This window comes from Papio anubis, chromosome 9 (genome assembly GCF_008728515.1).
Source record: "Papio anubis isolate 15944 chromosome 9, Panubis1.0, whole genome shotgun sequence".
In the NCBI taxonomy this organism is placed as follows: domain Eukaryota; kingdom Metazoa; phylum Chordata; class Mammalia; order Primates; family Cercopithecidae; genus Papio; species Papio anubis.
In genome coordinates, this window is record NC_044984.1 from 23,799,798 (window position 1) to 23,820,750 (window position 20,953).

The 20,953-nt window shown below is 43.7% G+C and overlaps 1 protein-coding gene across 2 annotated transcripts in view; it reads right to left on the reverse strand.

Moving 5' to 3' along the window:
• The window catches only part of BCAT1 (branched chain amino acid transaminase 1), a 156,626-nt gene extending 136,331 nt beyond the window's left edge, over window positions 1–20,295 (reverse strand). Inside the window, exon 1 of one of the 2 annotated variants that reach the window (XM_017945739.3) lies at window positions 19,503–20,295. In XM_017945739.3, the coding sequence (XP_017801228.1) occupies window positions 19,503–19,508 (6 nt within the window). In that variant the 5' untranslated portion in view covers window positions 19,509–20,295. Of the gene's footprint in view, window positions 1–17,572; window positions 17,769–19,502 lie in introns of those variants that run through there. The other variant, XM_017945738.3, reaches the window with a different exon arrangement.
• Between the last annotated feature and the right edge of the window lie 658 nt (window positions 20,296–20,953).

Genomic DNA, 20,953 nt, shown 5'->3' on the forward strand with positions numbered 1-20,953 from the left:
GTGATTCTCCTGCCTCAGCCTCCCGAGTAGCTGGGACTACGGGTGCTCAACACCACGCTCCGCTAATTTTTGTATTTTTAGTAGAGATGGGGATTCACCATATTGGCCAGGCTGGTCTCAAACTCTGCCCACCTCGGCCTCCCAAAGTGCTGGGATTACAAGGGTGAGCCACCACGCCTGGCTTTTTTTTTTTTTTTTTTTTTTTTTTTTTTTTTTTTTTTTTTGTATTTTTAGCAGAGATGGGGTTTCCCTATGTTGGCCAGGCAGGTCTCAGGCTTCTAACCTCAAGTAAACTTCGGGCCTCCACCTCCCAAGGTGCTAAAATTACAGGTGTGCACACCACTGTGCCTGTCAACATTTGTTATTTTATTTAATCCTCACATCATCCATGAGAGGTGGCTTATACTATTACCACCATTTCACAAACAAAAAAACTGAGGCACAGTTTAATAACTTGCTGGGGGTCACTCAATAGCAAAGCTGGGGCTCACACACCTGCAGTCCAGTCCTAGTTTGTGCTTGTAACCATGTGTTATATGGCCTTTCCCTGCAAGGTGCAGGAGAGCTGCAACTTTACCTACTCTTCACCCTCTGATATGGTTTGGCTCTGTGCCCCTACTCAAACCTCATGTGGAATTTTAATCCCCTCGTGTCAGGGGAGGAACCCGGTCGATGGTGATTGGATCATGGGGGTGAACAGTGAGTGAGTTCTCACTTGAAGTGGCTGTTTTCTGGGGTATACACCAGGGGTTTATCCTCTCACACCAGGAAAATTCAGGACATAGACACACACAGGGAGTTTACGAGCACAGGTTAATAGGCAGAAGAAGGAAAAAGGAAAACAGCTCTCTCTCTCTCTAGTAAGAGAGGGGAACTTCTGAGAAGAAAGACCGGCGGGTGGCGGATGCCCCGGATTTTATAGTCAGGCTTGAGGAGGTGGTGTCTGATTTACATAGGGCTCACAGATTGGTTCAATCAGGTATGATGTTTACATAGCACACTGGGAAGGCTGGTTGCCCCACCCTAATCTTATTATGCACATGAATTCTCCTCTTGGCGGGCACCAGCTTGTCTGCACCTTACTGTACACTTCACTGGCAGAGAAGGGAAGATGGAGACGCCATCTTGAACGTGTCTGGTTTCTAGTTTCTGCCGGCATTCTCCAGTGCAAGCGCCCAGCTTGCTTGTCTATGTATGCAGCTCGACTTTACAGGCTGCTCTTCGTTAGAAAATAATTTAGGTTTTCATTAAAAAGAAAAGCCTTACCAAGGACTCCTGTATCCTCACTATCTGCCTAAGTGATTTCTTCTTAACTCCTATATCATCGTAAGATCTGAGGGTTTAAAAGTGTGGCACTTCCCCCTTCTCTCTCTCTGTCTCCTGCCACCATGTAAGATGTGCCTTGCTTCCCCTTCACCTTCTGTCATGATTTTAAGTTTCCTGAGGCCTTTCTGGCCATGATGAACTGTAATTCAATTACACCTCTTTTCTTTATAAATCACCCAGTCTCAGGTAGTTCTTCATAGTGTGAAAATGGACTAATACACCCTCACAGCCTCAAGACCTTGAGCAGTGTCTGATGCCTACATAATGGGTACTCCTCAAATATTTGTTCAATAAATGCATTATAAGAATCTCAGTTATCCTGAGGCAACAGAAAAGAAGAGGGTACAAATTTTTCTTTTTATTTCTTTGAGACAGAGTTTAACTCTTGTTACTGGAGTGCAGTGGTGCGATCTTGGCTCACTGCAACCTCTGCCTCCCAGGTTCAAGCGATTTTCCTGCCTCAGCCTCCTGAGTAGCTGGGACTACAGGTGCACACCACCATGCCCAGCTAATTTTTGTTTTTTGTTTTTTGTTTTTGAGACAGAGTCTCACTCTGTCGCCCAGGCTGGAGTGCAGTGGCACAATCTCGGCTCACTGCAAGCTCCACCTCCCAGGTTCAAGTCGTTCTCCTGCCTCAGCCTCCCAAGTAGCTGGGACTACAGGTGCCCACCACCACACCCAGCTAATTTATTTATTTATTTATTTATTTATTTATTTATTTGTATTTTTAGTAGAGATGTTAGCCAGGATGGTCTCGATCTCCTGACCTCGTGATCTGCCCACCTCGGCCTCCCAAAGTGCTGGGATTACAGGCATGAGCCACCACGCCCAGCCTAATTTTTGTATTTTTAGTAGAGAAAGGGTTTCACCATATTGGCCAGGCTGGTCTCGAACTCCTGACCTCAGGTGATCCACCTGCCTCAGCCTCCCAAAATGCTGGTTACAGGGGGATACGAATTTTTCCTGCTTGGCTATCAGTTGTACCACTTGCCACATCTCAGTTTTTTCCTACATTTTGGCACCAGCTGCTCTGGTTCTTCCAGTTTTAGGGTCTTTTGATCAAGATATTTTGGTTTCCTCTATAGAAACAAGGCTCCATAACATTCTTCTTCTTCTCTCTCTCTCTCTCTAATTAAGCTATTGCTGTATTAGCACTTGTAAGCTACCCAGTGACTGCAGGACATGACTGCCCCACCCTCTGGTCTGTGCCCAAGGTGAAATGGATGTGGTAGTGATTCTTCCACGGACCAAGTGGATCCAGTGAGTTGCCTGTAGGACATCCAGAAGACTCACTGACGGAGTGTTGTGGGAAAGAGCAGAAAGCTAGAAACCACCCCTCATTAGCTCTTTAGTCCAGAGAGGAATCCAGCCTGCAAAAATGCAGAAAAGGATGATTTGTCCTCGAGTGGATATGAAGGCAGGGCATTCTGGAGAGAGTCAGGGAGATGGTCAGAGAGCTTAGGTGACCAGGAAACAGAGCTCTCCATGTGTTTCCACTCATGGAATTAAGGAACTCAATACCAAGTCCCAACAGAATCAACTCATTCCTCTATATTTTCCCACACCCCGCCAGGCCCCGAGTCCAAGTCACCATCGTCTCTTCCCTGCATCCCTGCCACAGCCCCTAGCCTACGCCACAAGGAACTCACCCTTGGCTTCCTCTCCAGAGCACACTTTCCTGACAGTGAATCTCCTAATTTTAGCATCTTTTACAAATCAGGTATCTTGAGAATTTCCAAGTCATCATGTCTTTGTTCCTTTTTCTTAACAGTTCCTACTGCAATTTATCCCTTTTTCCCTGGCATTTTACTATAAAACAGCAAGAGGAAACCAGGCTACACTTTCAATACTTGACTTGGAAAGCTAAGCCAAATATCCAAGTTCAAACAAATTCTGCTTTCCATGTAACCGTAAGACACAATTCCACAGTTTCATTCCACTGCATAACAAGGATCCTTTTTCCTCCAGTTTCCCTAAACATGTTCCCTAAAAAGGGTCCCTAAACAAACCTTTCTCAGCCTTCACCAACAACACATTATGAAAACCTACACTTCTACCAACCTTCTACAATGACTTTGATATTCTCTAAAATGAAACACATTTTCTTTACCACGCTCACTTCCAAGTCCTCACCAGCAGCACCTTTAATATCCCTACTTCTACTAACAGTCTTTCTAAGGCAAGCTAGGCTTTTCCTATCATGCTCCTCAAAATTCTTCCATATGTGGACCAACACTCAATTCAAAAGCCACTTCCACATTGTTTAGGTATTTGTTACCGTAGCACACCATTTCCAGGTACCAAAATCTGTATTCGTTTACTACTGCTGTTGTAACACATGACTGCAGACTTTGTGGCCTGAAAGTACACAAAATTATTCCGTTTTTTTTGACAAAGTCTCACTCTGTAGCCGAGGCTGGAGTGCAGTGGTGCAATCTCAGCTTACTGCAATCTCTACCTCCCGGGTTCAAGTGATTCTCCTTCCTCAGCCTCCCAAGTAGCTGGGTCTACAGGTGTGCACCACCACACCTGGCTAATTTTCGTATGTTTAGTACAGACAGGGTTTCACCATGTTGGCCAGGCTAGTCTCAAACTCCTGACCTCAAGTGATCCACCCACCTTGGCCTCCCAAAGTGCTGAAATTACAGGCATGAGCCACCAAGCCCAGTGTTGAAACTACACAAAATTATTATCTTATGGTTCTGGAAGTTCCAAATCAAAGTTTCAGCAGAGCTGCATTCCCTTCTGGAGGCTCTAGAGTGAGAATCTGTTTTCTTGGCTTTTCCAGCCTCTATAAGCCGCCTGCATTCTTTGGCTCATCCTCATCCTCAGAGCAAGTAATGGAGCTCTTTAAATCTCAATCTCTCAATCTCTCTCTCTCTCTCTCTCTCTCTCTCACACACACACACACACACACCCCTTGCTTCCACTGTGGCATCTCCTTCTCTGATTCTGCTGCTGACCCTCTGCCTCCCTCTTACAAAGACCCTACTGATTGTACTGGACCCATTTAGATAATCAAGGATAATCTCTCCATAACTTAATCACAATCTGCAAAATCCCTTTTACCAGGAAAGCTTCTAGGGATGAGGCTATGGGCATCCTTGGGGGCTATGATTCAGACTACCACATTCACCAACCCCCTATTATGGGCCAAGCATTGGACGACATATTGTTGCACAGTGGTAAAAAACTGGACATGCTCTCAACTCTCAAGAAATATATGGTCTAGTGGAAGAGTCAGATATCAATCCCAAAATCATACAAATAATCATCCCAATACAATCATTGCAAGTTGAGATGAGGGCGCTGAAGGCCTGGGAAACACGGGAGTCCCAGGAGTCTCTTTGAGGAAGTAGCATCCAATCTGAGGTTGGCAGGGTGATAAGGCACCGCTGGATGGGGACTCAGAAGACGACCTTCTAGGCAGAGGCATCAGCAAGTGCGGAGGCCCTGAAGAAAAACAGTTTGGAGGATGAGGGAGGTGGAAACGGCAAAACAAGATGAGACTGTAAAGATGAGAAGGACCAGATCCCTTGGGAACTTCTGGAGCACAGTGGGGACTTTGGGTTTTATTCAAAACCTAACAGGAAGAGGTTGAAGAGGTTTTTTGCTTAAAAATTTTTTTTGGGCCGGGCGCGGTGGCTCAAGCCTGTAATCCCAGCACTTTGGGAGGCCGAGACGGGCGGATCACGAGGTCAGGAGATCGAGACCATCCTGGCTAACACGGTGAAACCCCGTCTCTACTAAAAAATACAAAAAAATAGCCGGGCGAGGTGGCGGGCGCCTGTAGTCCCAGCTATAGGGAGGCTGAGGCAGGAGAATGCCGCAGACCCGGGAGGCGGAGCTTGCAGTGAGCTGAGATCCGGCCACTGCACTCCAGCCTGGGCGACAGTGCGAGACTCCCTCTCAAAAAAAAAAAAAAAAATTTTTTTTTTGTTGGTTTTTGTCTGTCTGTTTGTTTTTGAGACAGGGTGTCACTCTGTAGCCCAGGCTAGAGTGCGGTGACGTGATCACAGATCACTGCAGCTCCTCGTGGGCTCAAGTGATCCTCCCACTTCAGCCTCCCAAAGTGCTGGGATGACAGTGCTGGGGCTGTGAGTCACCATGCCCCACCGGGTTGAGGAGTTTTAAAGCAGGTGACTGATGTGATCCCTCTGCTCTGGAGAACAAATTGGGTCTGAGAGACAAATGGGGATGAGAAAAAATGGAAACACATATATTCAGTGAAGAGAAGACAGTGGCCTAAACTGGGCACATTATAGTAGTTAAAATAGATAGGACTGCATAGACGTAAGATAAGTCTTGGGCCAAAAGTGACTCATAAGACTTGAAGGAATTTCGTGTATGATTCAAAGGTCTGGGATATGGCCATAGGGGTAGCTGGCATGTGAGGAATGTAGCAAATTAACGGAAATGAGAAATTAAAGGGACTAAGATGCCAAGAATGGGAACGGGCCATCCACATGCACCTTAAAATAAATGGGAAAACAGCACATGGGAGGGAAGAGAGGAGGTAAGTGCTAAAATCTACAGTGGATAATGGGGCCAGAGGGACTGGGATGTTTTCCAATGATGGTTAGAGGAAGAGAGAGCACAGACTGCTGGTCTGAGTAGCAGAGAGCAGATGCTATGCGAGGAGTCTCATGTGGAAACAGTACTGGGCAGGGTGAAGGGCATCAGCTCCACTCCAGCCCTGGATGAGGGGCAGAGAAAATGAGCAGCCTCCACTTTAAAGATTGGCAGAGAAATGACCTCGCCTAAGACCAGGAGGAGCAGGAAACATTGAGGGAAGATAAAGTGGAGTGTGGTAATATTGGTTGCAAAGGGTATTGTGGGCAGATTTGAGTGGGAGGGTCTATTGTGGGTCGAGTTAAGAGAGAAAATGCAGAGCATCAAGAGAGTAAAGGTGATGGGGACAATGTGGAAACAGTGACATGGGGAATTTAACTGGGTGCTGGGTTGCCAATGCTTTAAGTCCCAAGAGTGCATTCCGTGGGCGATGTTGGATGCTTAGGCCTCTCTGTATTTACCAATGGGCTGGAAGGGAAGCCCAGCATGCTTTTCCTCAAAGTCTTCTATGATTAGGGAATGAGCAACTGAGTCTGGGCCCGGGAGTGTGGGGTTGTGTAAAAGTGCTCTTACCGCCATGTTCATCCGGTCTCCTCTCGTGGTTCTGCTTAAATGTCACCTCCCAATACAGCCTTTCCTAATTTTTCTGACTTGCCTTTCCACATACACAGAACCTTGTGCAGACTTCTACTGTAGCACCTACTATATGCACTCTATTGCCTTTACTATTTATTTATTTATTGAGATGCAGTCTTGCTCTGTTACCCAGGCTAGAGTACAGTGGTGCAATCTCGGCTCACTGCAGCCTCCACCTCCCAGGTTCAAGCAATTCTCTGCTTCAGCCTGCCGAGTAGCTGGGATTGCATTGCACGCCACCACACCCAGCTAATTTTTGTATGTTTAGTAGAAACGGGGCTTCACCATGTTGGTCAGGCTGGTATCGAACTCCTTGCCTCAAGTGATCTGCCTGCCTCGGCCTCCCAAAGTGCTGGGATTATAGGCATGAGCCACTGCACCCGGCCACCTTTGCTTTTTTTGTATCTCTCCCTAAATAGAATTGTTTCTCAAGAGTGAGAATAATGCTTGAATTATTTCTGTTTTCCTATTACTGGGTACAAAGTCTGGTAGCCTTGGTAGGAGCTACATAAATGTTTAATTAAGTAAAACTTAGCCATTGTTTGCTGGTCATTATTGTACTATATATATGGTAGATTTCAAGAAAAGTTTAGACATTCTTCATATAATGTTTACTGTGAATCATTACAGTGTGTATACTGTGAAGTATACATATTATATTTAACTTGCTTTCTTAATAGATAATTTTCAGTTAGTTAAATTAAATACAACACTTTGGAAATATTGTCAAAAAATATGTTACTGGTCTTAACTAAAATTTGCTTAAATGGCCGGGTGCAGTGGCTCATGCCTGTAATCCCAGCACTTTGGGAGGCTGACGCAGGTGGACCACCTGACGTCAGGAGTTGAAGATCAGCCTGGCTAGCGTGGCAGAACTCTGTCACTACTAAAAATACAAAAATTAGCCAAGCGTGGTGGCAGGCATCTGTAATCCCAGCTACTCGGGAGGCTGAGGAGAATTGCTTGAACCCGGGAGACTGGAGATTGCAGTGAGCTGAGATCACACCACTGCACTCCAGCCTGGGTGACAGAGCAAGACTCTGACTCAAAAAAAAAAATAAAAATAAAAATAATAAAATAAAATTTGCATAGGTACCAGTATTTCAGATTTTCTTGATAATGGCTCTGGTGTGAAGCTAATTTCATTATAAGGCTTCAATTTTAATTCAATTTTGATTATAATAAACTCACATGTGTCAAAAATCAAATATATAAATATATACAGTGAAAGGCTCAGGGTGACTTTCTTTCTATCTCTACCTGAGAGAGCTTACTGGTTCTTTCCTCAATTGTTTTCTTTTAATGTCATTATTATTTACACCCAATGACTATGCAAATAACTTCCAATCTTTGTAATCACAAACAATGCTGCAATAAATAATCTTGTTCATAAGTCATTTCACATGTGTACAAGTTAATATAAGTCACTTTTGGGCCGGGCGCGGTGGCTCAAGCCTGTAATCCCAGCACTTTGGGAGGCCGAGACAGGCGGATCACGAGGTCAGGAGATCGAGACCATCCTGGCTAACACAGTGAAACCCCGTCTCTACTAAAAATACAAAAATTAGCCGGGCGTAGTGGCGGCGCCTGTAGTCCCAGCTACTCGGGAGGCTGAGGCAGGAGAATGGCGTAAACCCGGGAGGCGGAGCTTGCAGTGAGCCGAGATCGCGCCACTGCACTCCAGCCTGGGGACGACAGAGCGAGACTCCGCCTCAAAAAAAAAAAAAAAAGTCACTTTTGATTAAACTAAATATTAACAATGATGTTGAATCATTAAATCTATTGCAAACTATGCAGTTACGTTAATATGGTTAAAACAGTCTCTCATTTCAAGCTTTGAAGTGTTGTCCTTGAATATCAAGTAGTAGACTGAAGTACTCCTGTACATACTGTTCTAAGAACATTGATCAAGAAGGAAGGTGCCAGTTAACCAGCAAATACAACATTAACACACTCAGTTATTAAGGGGCATAGACTTTATTGACATCCTACATCTATATATTCATGGAACTACTGATGTTATTAATAAAATATTTGCTGTATGGCCGGGCGTGGTGGCTCACATCTGTAATCCCAGCACTTTGGGAGGCTGAGGCATGCAGATCACCTGAGGTCGGGAGTTCGAGACCAGCCTGACAAACATGGAGAAACACTGTCTCTACTAAAAATACAAAATTAGCCATGCGTGGTGGTGCACGCCTGTAATCCCAGCTTCTCGGGAGGCTGAGACAGGAGAATCGCTTGAACCCGGGAGGCAGAGGTTGCGGTGAGCCGAGATCACGTCATTGCACTCCAGCCTGGGTAATAACAAGAGCAAAACTCCGTCTCAAAAAAACAAATAAAAAAATTTTTGCTCTAATGTTACTGAATTTTTAAAAGCCAGTTTAGTTAATATCATGCTTTATAACCAAGTAATGGTTATATGTTATATGATTAATGTTATATGATTTCTTTTAAATAAGCATAAAGACTCATGGAAAACTATCAGCAGAACCATGAATGGTTGATGTGTATAACCAAAAGAAAAAGGAAATAAGTTATCAGGAGACTTTTGAAAGTGAATATAGTAGGTGCCAGAACTTTCCACAGGGAGTTTGAGAAATCCTTTTTCTCGAGGCATTTAAATGGAATAGAACCGAAAGCTAGAAAAATAAACTCAAAAGAACAATCCTTCTTCAGCAGAAGTAAAAGCTCAAAATGACCTAATAGATTTTTTCTTTCAAAATTCTAGGATTCAATGAACACTGCTCTAAGTGCCTCTTTTGTTGGATTTGTTTGTCAGGGTATGCATTCATTAGTTTGCTTAAAAACTGCATTGTTTGCAACAAAGAAAAACATGTTGAACAGTATCGGAATTGGTTAAGATTCCCAAACACATGACTTTGTTCTAGATTCTAAGACCATTCCAAGGATGTTTGCCTTTACATACTGCCTTAATCTGAAAACTAGTGATTTAACAGTCTGGCATTACTGAGTTTGTTCATTATGATTTTTGTGGTGTTCAGTTTACCTTCCTATGTAGCATCTTTTTGTATGAATTTTCCCACAATCAATTTAAAATCAACCAGATGTGTGAGTTTGCCAGTAGATACATATAGCAGCTATATGAGTTTGGCAATAGGCATTAAGACCATGTAAATACTTTACTTTTCTCTGTGTTTTTATAATACTCTATCTTTTGGAAATCAATTAAAGCTTTAACGAAATCCAAGTGTGGAAAGATATATGTACCGTTCAAAAACAGAGAAGTATAAAACAGAATCAATTAATCTGAATCTTGAAAGGTTCAGAAACAGGCACTTGATTTAACTCAACTAGTATCTGTAAAGCACCAACAATGGTGCAAGGTTCATGGCAGAGTAGAAGAAAAGGTAAGTGCTGAGGAGTTGCAGCGTATGATCAATATCTTATTAGTGCAAGGTTCATGCTAGAACAGAGGAAAAGATAATAAGCACAGTGGAATGAAAGCATTGATCAGTATCTTATTTCCTGACTTCAAAATGTAAATCTATGCACACCTTCTCACCTTTCGCCCATGTTCATTCCACTGCAAAAACATGATCACTGTTCTCACAAGGTGTCTGGGGAGTGGGCTGCATGGTGAGCAATGTGGTGCAAATTATAGATAGGATGGAGGGAATTAAAAACCAGTAAATGTAAATATAAGAACTCATTTTGAGGTAGATCAAATCCTCTATTATGACCAGAGAAATGCATGCACATAGAAGAGGTGTAGGTGGATTTTAAAAGGTCTCATGCACTAAGCTAAACTCAGGAGACAACGGGGAAGCCATCGATTTTGAGTGGTGGAGTGAGATCGAACAGCACGTAATGAAAATTAAGCTTCAGACCAGTTGGGAGACTTCTGGAATAATTCAAGCAAGAAGTAGTGAGAGCATAAACCAGTATGCACGGCAATGGGAAAGAGCGAACTTGTAGTTTCAGAGAAGACAGAGTCCACAGGACATGGTACCTGATTGAATATGTAGAATAAGAGAATAAGAAAGAAGTAAAAGATGGTTGACTGGGCGTGGTGGCTCACACCTGTAAACCCAGCACTTTGGGAGCTCGAGGCAGGCGGATTACTTGAGGTCAAGAGTTCTAGACCAGACTGGCCAACATGGTGAACCTCATCTCTACTAAAAATACAAAAATACAAAGCCGGGTGTGGTGGTGGGCACCTGTAATCCCAGCTACTGGGGAGGTGTGGGGAAAAGAAAGATCAGACTGTTCTGTGCCTGAAAGGACACAAAGATAGATGTGTACCCACCCCGCCCCCCCCCCCCCGCTACACCCTATTGCTAAACCCTTTTTTCTGCTCTCTAATCTTTGCACATACCAGAGATTTCGTAAGTTCTGTGAGTACCTGTTTTTCTGCATGTACCAGAGATTTTGTAAGTTCTGAGGCAAGGTCACAAGATGTGTTTAAGTAAGATAAACTCTTGCTGCCATAAACCAGTTGGGCAACCTGACGCAATATAATTAACTGCCTTTGCGTAAAACTGCTCTCCCGCCTCAAAGGTTGAACCGAAATATCAGAAATGGCGGGAACCAATCATAGTTAGCCAAATCACCTTGTTCAAACACTAGCCAATCATATATCTGATTTGTATAATAATTCTATGCCCACTTTTCTTAGACTATATAACACTGCTCGGAGCTCAGTAGGGGAGCTCTCCTGCCCGTCTCGTTTCGCGAGCGAGTGAGAGTTCCAGGTTCGAACCTGTAATAAAGATCCTTGCTGCTTAGCTTTGACTCTGGACTCTGGTGGTCTTCTTCGGGGAATAAACGGTCTGGGCATAACATGCCTATATAGAAAGAAGTAGACATAAGAGACTCCATTTTGTTCTGTATTTGAGATGCTGTTAATCTGTGACCCTACCCCCAACCTTGTCCTTGCAAGAGACATGTGCTGTGGTGACTCAAGGTTAAAAGGATTTTGGGCTGTGCAGGGTGTGCTTTGTTAAACAAGTGCCTGAAGGCAGTACGCTTGTGAAAAGTCATCACCATTCTCTTAATCTCAAGTACCCAGGGACACGTACACTGCCAAAGGTCGCAAGGACCTCTGCCTAGGAAAGCTAGGTATTGTCCAAGGTTTCTCCCCATGTGATAGTCTGAAATATGGCCTCGTGGGAAGGGAAAGACCTGATCGTCCCCCAGCCTGACACCCATGAAGGGTCTGTGCTGAGGAGGACCAGTACAAGAGGAAAGAAGCCTCTTGGCAGTTGAGATAGAGAAAAGCATGTCTCCTGCCCGTCCCTGGGCAATGGAACATCTCGGTGTAAAACCCGATTGTATGTTCTGTTTACTGAGAAAGGAGAAAACCGCCTTAGGGTGAAAGGTGGGACTTGCTAGCACAATGCTGCTCTTTATGCACTAAAAAGGTTTATGGAGATGTTTGCATATGCATATCAAAACACAGCACTTTTCCTTAAACTTCACAGAGATCTTTATTCACATGTCTTACTGCTGACCTTCTCCCTACCATGATCCTATTATCCTGTCACTTCCCTTTTTCTAAGATGGTAAAGATAATTATCAATAAATACTAAGGGAACTCAGAGACCGGTGCTGGCATGGGTCCTCTGTATGCTGAGCGCCGGTCCCCTGGGCCCACTTTTTCTTTCTCTATACTTTGTCTCTGTGTCTCATTTCTTTTCTCAAGTCTCTTGATCCACCTAACGAGAAACGCCCACAGGTGTGGAGGGGCAGGCCACCCCTTCAGGGAGGCTGAGGCAGGAGAATTGCTTGAACCCAGGAGATGGAGGTTGCAGTGAGCCAAAATCGTACCACTGCACTCCAGCCGGGGCAAGAGAAACACTCTGCCTCAAAAAAAAAAAAAAAAAAAAGGATGACTGGTCTTGGGCCAAATATACACCCTTCCTACAATCAGCCGTGGCTAAGGTGGGGTCACCTGCTAGGAACATGGCCATATTGGCCTTCTCCTTAGACGGGTACTACAGGTAGGGGAAATTATCTAAGTGGGAAGTAGGAAGGCTAGGCACCCCAAACTCCTACACTCCACTAAGAAATTGCATATTAACCTTGGCTAAGAAAACACCCACACACACTTCCAAACTAGTTGAAGATCAAAGAATTTGGGGTGCAGATGGTATGAACCGAGTTCTATTCTGTGACTATACACCTTAGATCTTGATGAGATGAAACAAAGAAGAAAGTGATAACTTACGTGCTGTGAACAAACAAACCATTGGTTGTTTATCTCGAACTAAAAGGCAAGTGATTGGAGATTTTCAACATTCAAATGAAGGCGTGAAGCTTCTGCTTATATAGTTTCATATCTAAGCTGATTGCAAAGGCAAGAGCCAATAGCTCTCCACTGCTCTGAAAAATAAATCATTTCAGTCTTTTCTACCTATCTTCCATGCTATATGCACTCTATTGTCCTGGCTTTAATAACCAGTAATTTAGATATAAAACTTTGTGTCTAAATGTGTTTGTACATTTCGCAAAAGACTGGCCATACTTTTCACAAGATTTACAAACTGGCCAGGTGCAGTGACGGATGCCTGTAATCCCAGCACTTTGGAGGCCAAGGTGGGTGGATCACTGGAGCCCAGGAGTTCAAGACCAGCCAGCACAACATGGAGAAACCCCACCTCTACAAAAAAATACAAAAATTTGCCGGGCGTGGTGGCACATGCCTGTGGTCCCAGCTACTCAGGGCGTTGAGGCAGGAAGATCATTTGAGCCCAGGAGGTTGAAGCTGAAGTAAGCCATGATTGCACCACTGCACTCCAGCCTAGGTGACAGAAAGAGACCCTAACTGGGGAAAAAAAAAAAAAAATTACAAAGCGGTGTCAGACCCAAGAAAGCCTAGAACCTGGAGAGATCAATAGCACAATAGACTAGGAGTCTGTCTACTTTCTCATTTTGCTCTTTTATTTGTATTATTTATTTATTTATTATTAAGCAATTCTAGTAAGTTTTCTGATGCTTTCCTTAGAAGAATGTTTTCAGTTAAAGTAGTTTGCAGCCGGGCACGGTGGCTCACGCCTGTAAGCCGACCACTTTGGGAGGCCCAGGCGGGTGGATCATGAGGTCAGGAGATCGAGACCATCCAGGCTAACACGGTGAAACCGCGTCTCTACTAAAAATACAAAAAATTAGCTGGGCATGGTGGCAGGCACCTGTAAGGAGGCTGAGGCAGGAGAATGGCGTGAACCTGGGAGGCGGAGCTTGCAGTGAGCCGAGAACGCACCGCTGCACTGCAGCCTGGGCAACAGAGCAAGACTCCGTCTTAAAAAAAATAAATAAATAAAAAGTAGTTTGCATGACATTTAGAAAATGGAAAGCAAAAGCACCAGTTAAGCAAGGAAGTCCTGCCTCAAACCTGCATGTGTTTCTTCTATAAACACCAGCACTATTCTTGTACGTATAGAGAGCACTCACTGACACTGAAAACCATGGAACCCTGAGTCATGTGTTATGCTTCCCCATGTAGACTTTGCAGCTGTCTTTTAACTCTACCTTTTATCTTCAAAGTTCAAGGAAACATTTATTATGATTTCAAATTCCTGAACTCACATGTAGTCCTAAAGTCAAAACAATATAACTTGGTATCTAAATCAACTGAAATGAAATGAAATGCACTCGGCAAAATCACCCTTTCATGTAGTGGTGGAATGCTAACAACTGCCCTGTGACCATCCTGTGCAAATCCACCCTTGGCCTCATCCCAGGATATACCCAAACTTCGTCTCAACTGTGTCTCTTCGTCAGTCACGTTAAGAGACAGTTGTGGAATGTTTGGTCTAGAATATCCCAACAGGTGCTCCTTCCGTCTCGATTTCTATGGAGTCAAATAGAATTTGATCTGTAATCGTATGTCCAGGCTTCCTAAGTCTTCCTAAAGCAGATATCCATTTATAGTCAAAACAGCAAAAACAGTTCTCACACTGAGAGACAAACTGTAAATGCAATTGATCAAACATTCAAATCTACACATCGAAATAAAGAACTGACAAATGAATTGGTTCTTTTTAGACTAAAGACTATTCTCAATGGAACTAGCTGGGTTTCACAAGTATTTCACAACTTTCAATCAAAAAGAGCCAATGTTTTTCAGTATGACTTCGGATTATTACTTGTAATTTCCTCTATTTTTTTCTTTATTGGTCTTCCCTGTTTCCATTCTTCCATTTTCCTGTATTTTTGCGACGTAACTGTCTCTTTCTTTTAGATTTTATTTTTCCCATTAATTACTGAACACAAGAAAAATGTTTTGCAGAATAGTCTTTCCCACCAAAAAGGTATGACAGTAGAAAAATGTTTATGTGACATGCTATGCTGTATTCATAAGGTAGTCTAATTTCTAAGCTATTTTAAGGATATGAGTACTCAATTTTTAGGGGAAAGATAATTTAGCTTTGTGGACTTCAGAGGACAAATTATAAGCATAGTTGAAATTGATGCCTGAACCCTGGTGTGCCAGGAAAGATAGATTCTCCTTTGCCTTCACCATTGACATTGTGAGTCACCGACAAGATCTTATGATGAAACTGTTTACCAATATTTGCAAAGTCGAGTTTATGAATAAAAGCGCGTAAATGCTTAATTTGAAACATTTAAAAAATGTGAGTTGCACCTCACATTTATGTCTTGGCTGAACTGCATACAATCCCATTACCGTGGCCTTAGTTGAACTGATAGGAACACTTACCATATGTTAGGTGAAATGTATAGAGCGTTTGGACAGCTGTTAAGGGGATAATGTTACAATACAAAGGCTGCCTATATTTTTGACCATAAAATGAGCAGATCAGCCATCGTTTCTGTCAGGCCTCTGAGCCCAAGCCAAGCCATCGCATCCCCTGTGACTTGCACGTATACACCCAGATGGCCTGAAGTAACTGAAGAATCACAAAAGAAGTGCAAATGCCCTGCCTCGCCTTAACCGATGACATTCCACCACAAAAGAAGTGAAAATGGCCGGTCCTTGCCTTAAGCGATGATATTATCTTGTGAAATTCCTTTTCCTGGCTCATCCTGGCTCAAAAAGCTCCCCCACTGAGCACCTTGTAACCCCCACTCCTGCCCGCCAGAGAACAACCCCCCTTTGACTGTAATTTTCCTTTACCTCCTATAAAACGGCCCCACCCTTATCTCCCTTCGCTGACTCTCTTTTTGGACTCAGCCCGCCTGCACCCAGGTGAAATAAACAGCCATGTGGCTCACACAAAGCCTGTTTGGTGGTCTCTTCACACAGACGTGCATGACAGTTTCCTTCTGTGCTCAAAAAGAATGATAGCACATGCCTGTAATCCCAGCACTTTAGGAGGCTGAGATGGGCGGATCGCTTGAGGCCAGTAGTTCCAGACCAGCCTGGCCAACATGGCAAAACTCTGTCTCTACAAAAAAATATGAAAATTAGCTGGGTGTGGTGGTAATCCCAGCTTCTCAGGAGGCTGAGGCACAAGAATTGCTTGAACCTAGGAGGTGGAGGTTGCAGTGAGTAGAGATCACTCTGCAGCACTCCAGCCTGAGCAACACAAGTGAGATTCTGTCAAAAAATAAATAAATAAAGAGAGAGAGAGAGAGAGAAAGGAAAGAAAAAAGAATGACAGCATCAGATAGAAACTAGAGGATATCCGGGACAATTATGTCTGTAGTGGAAGGTCCCAGATTCTCACTCTCCAATATAGTAACCAAACCTTCCTGAGCATAAGGTTGATCATGCCACTGGGTTTCCCTGGGGTGGGTGTCTGTTATTTAAAGAAATTGTGGTTATCGACACTAAAGGGAAACAGAGAAAGTTGTTTATTTTCCAACTTCCTATACCAATTGAGAAGAGGCCATTTAAAGAAGCTGGCAACCTGAAACCCCAAAAGATGTAACTAGTCGAAAGGCTCAAGATAGCCACCATTTAGAAACAATCTTTCATTTACGCACAGAAATAATTTACTCATAAGCCCAGCCCTCTCAGTTAGGTTAATAACACCACTCTCAGCTTTCCAGCTGTTTACTTCCCTTGCTTTATTTCTAGAAAGGAGAATAAGGAACAAAATATATAATTATGAAAACAATTGGAATGTCAGCCTACAGACAAAACTGAGACAAAATTTATATAAGGAGAGAGTATACTGAAGTCATATTTGAGGACTGCAACCAAGGAAACACCAAATCAAGTTGCCCTGAATATATACAGCAGTTACTAGTGGGTTTTTAAAAGAAAAAAGAGGCAGTTTCTAAGTTGTTTGAGAAGAATTTATATTAAAATAACATAAACTATATAAACTATTGATAGGCTAAACATTGTTTTTTGTATCACAAATTCCAGGAACATAATGAGTGAGGCAGTCAGTCAGGAACAAAACGTCTTTAAATAATTGCTCCCAAGCACGGCTACAGGGGGTGTGGCTGAAGTCTCACACTCCTGTGTCTCTGGGCCTGATAAATTGTGTAGCCTTCACAAAGCTCAGATCGCTCTGAGCTATTTTTCTTTTTTCAGAGAGTTGCGCAACTACTGTCAGAAAGCACATCTTGGTTTTAGTTCACAGTCCAAACCTCAGTTGTGATCAAATGTTTTCAACTTCCTTTCATAATAAGGTTTTAAACTCATTTCATATAACTAGATCTGGTTCTAATGAGCTGAAAAGCAAGAGAAATTCTTGCGTACAAATGGGAAAAGCTCTTTTTCCCCCTTTCTCTCTGTACTTCTGAAATCAAATGAAATTACTCATTATTGACACTTATCAGAAGAAAATATCGACCAGCATTAAATTCTTGTCCTCCTCAACCCCCACCTCTTTTTTTCTTTTTTCTAACCACCACCCCTTTGTTAGGCCAGCTTAACTAGCTTTATATCTCTGAGCCTAGCCTGAGGGGCCACATCCTGTGTCTGGAATGTAAAACCCCTCTTCCCACTAGGCCTCCGGTCTTCCCTAGACACACACACACACACACACACACACACACACACACACACACACAGAGACTTCCCTTGCCTCCATCCCATTCACATGTGTATTATTTTTAAATCTCCATCTAAATTTATTAAGTCATAATACAGACTTACCATTTTGGTACACATGCTACTCAGTGTATATGCTGTTTCTTATCCAGTTGCCCATTCTGTATGTGTCCATCTTAAAATACAAGCTCATGCATGACTCAAGCCTGGAGAATTTGCTGAGGACAAAGGCAGTCAAGATGCCATGTGCAAATAACATTTTTTTAAAAAATTAAGCATGTGGGCTGGGCGCGGTGGCTCAAGCCTGTAATCCCAGCACTTTGGGAGGCCGAGACGGGCGGATCACAAGGTCAGGAGATCGAGACCATCCTGGCTAACACGGCGAAACCCCGTCTCTACTAAAAACACAAAAAATTAGCCGGGCGAGGTGGCGGCGCCTGTGGTCCCAGCTACTCGGGAGGCTGAGGCAGGAGAGTAGCGGGAACCCGGGAGGCGGAGCTTGCAGTGAGCTGAGATCTGGCCACTGCACTCCAGCCTGGGCGACAGAGCGAGACTCCGTCTCAAAAAAAAAAAAAAAAAAAATTAAGCATGTGATAGCAATACATATTTAAGAGGTAAGTGGAAAGATGTTTGAAATACTGTGATAAAACTAACTTAACGGAACCTCCCATACTTCTTCGATCACACCTAGAATACAATCGTTTCTTTCTTAATCTTAGGAAATATCAGGGAACAGAAAAGAGACAACTTGTAGGTATCTAGTTTCCCATGTTATAAAAATACCTTGTGAAAGGGACAGGGGTTTTTGGACCTACAAAAATGCGTCATCAGCCACAACTCCACATGGACAGGAAAAAGCTGCAAAAGCAAGACTGTTCATTCTTTTAGTTTTCTCCTTTTACTTACTAAAGCTATAATCAACTAAAGTGTGTTTTTCATCTAAAATGAAACAAGCATGAGGAAGCCAGAAATAGAACCTCTAACTATAGAAGAAAGGCTGCATGATCTCTGTTGAATACAAAATACACAGTTTCCACTCGGTTACTGTTTAACTGTAGTGAAAGTTTTTGTTTGGAACAAACGCACTATTTACATATTATTTCTTCTAACTGAAACTATGGTCTGGGATGGGTTGTAGATAAGAGCAGTTGAGAACCATGCTTCATCTCCCTCCTTCGAAACTCCGAAACGTGGCTTTATTTCTACCACAAGTTCAGATTGCATTATGGTCATCTCAATTCCAAAATATTAGATGGCAAGAATATCTGCCCATCCTTCACTTTCCTTAGAAAACGCTGTTCTTCGGATTTTACATGCGATTGCAGTTTTCCAGTGTGTGAAACCAGGAAAGCAAAACACTCAGCGATGTACATACCTACACCTAAATCATCAGAAATAATAGGCAGCTAGGCTAATTATCCTTGATTAGCAAGATCAGAGCCGTAAGGGTGCTCACTGGTTTAACAAATGAATGCCCTTAGGCGTCTATCATTTGTAACTCCAAGAAGCTTTAATTTCCACAAGAAACAAAATAAGACAAGCCTTCTGCTTTTAACAGCGAAAAGACGGTTTTTCCTCCCCTCTCCACCCGGGTCAACTCTTCCAGCCGCTCCCTCCTGCATCACACACACGCTGCAGGAAAGCCCATTTACAGCCCGGGACATCCCCAGACCTCCTCTCCAAACTTCCCCACCTCCTGTGCATAGGAGAAACTGAGAGAAGCCCCCACTTCCTTTCCAAACTTCACAAGCAGGGGAGGGAGCTGTGGCAGCCTTTTACCTCCGTTCCCAAAAGCGAATGTGAAAAAGTTCGAGAAAGCACATCCTGCGAGCGGAGGTTAAACCGAAATCTGAACAGAATGCACTGTCCCTGCAAACTACGACTGATAAAAAAGATATTGCAGACGTTTGCGGGGGTATAAGCCATGGTTGTCTCGCCTTCCTCCCCTCCCTACCAACGGTGTTTCTTGGAGAAATCGCCGGTTCGATTCATGCATACATTTTTGTAAAACACAGACAAAATCCTAAGTAGTTACCTTCATTGTTCCGTCGGCCACGAGGGAAGCTGGAGCTGAGCGGAGGGCAGATCCCAAGGGTCGCAGCCCCTGACCGCGTGGACCCGGTCTGCGGCTGCAGAGCGCGGTTCCGGCTGCGGCAAGACCTGGGGCAGTGCCCGAGGCGGCGGCGAGTACACGTGGCGGGCGGGATTGCAGACCCGCCCTCTCGCGGCGGAGACTCGCGATTTAGCAGATTGCATCAGCAGGAAGACACTGAGGCTACTCCCCCAGGCCGCCCCCAGATGGTGGAGTCTCTTCCCAGCCCGAAGATTCGGAGCCAGGGCCCAGCCCCGAGCCTCACTCACTGCTCACTCCTGGGATGCAGGGCGGAGGTGCCAGCGTTGCAAGCAAGTGACACGGTTACCCCCAATCAGTCTCTGTAGGTGCGTACCCGAGTGTGGGAATGCCCGTGTAACATTTATATGGGGAAGTCAAGGAGAAGGAGGAAAGAAACAGATCAGAGGTCAAATGTGATTGCCATTCCCTCATCACTGGCTCCTGCCCACCTCCCTACTGTCCCCAAAGTCACTTTGCTGCATGTTGATAGGACCACAGCACAATCCTGCCCAAAAGTATACATGTATCCCCCGCGGCTACTTTAAATGTACTTTTGCAATAGTCAAGAACATGTGCCTGGTTTGCCAACCTCTTTCCTGGAGTTCCTTAGTCCACCCTCAAATATAACCATTTTTGCCAATTTATTATGTACATGGGGGAACATTTTTCATCCTTTAATTTGAGCATATAAAATTCTTTATAATGTGAAAGTCCGCTGTATGTTCCCTCCCCACATCTATACAAAGCTCCAGGATTGCTACTTTTCCATGTCCAGCTCCTAGGTCAGCCTCCATGACTGCTTAAGTGTGCAGCTGGTTGACCTCCGCTCCCTCTCTGTCAAGCTGGCAAACTCCTATTTTTGTAAATTTCAACCCAAGCCTTTGCTGTGGAAGCTGCCTCTGATGCCCTCAAACAGAATTGGGCCCTTTGTCTATGTGCTGCACTTTGTCCATATCCTTTCTCAAAATCAATTATTTTATTTTATTATTTTTTAATAGAGATGGGGTCTCACTAAATTGGCCAAGCTGGTCTTGAACTCCTGGCCTCAGCAATCCCCTCACCTCCGCCTCCCAAATTGCTGGGATTACAGATGTGAGCCACTCTGCCCAGCTTCTTAATTTTACTTTAATTATTTGTTTGCACAGTTGTCACTTCAGTGGATTATGAGATTCTTAAGGGCAGATCCTTTGTCATATTTATCTCCCATACTGAGTGGCCTGCCTTGGAAGAGAGGGAGTGTTGAAAACAAATGTGTCAGTGCTTAATGACTGTTGGTCAGGTGAATGAATGGTTAAATTATGTGTTCAACAAATGTACTGAGTGATTTCTACATGCTAGGCTGATGTATAATAGTGGTGTGTAATCTGAAATGT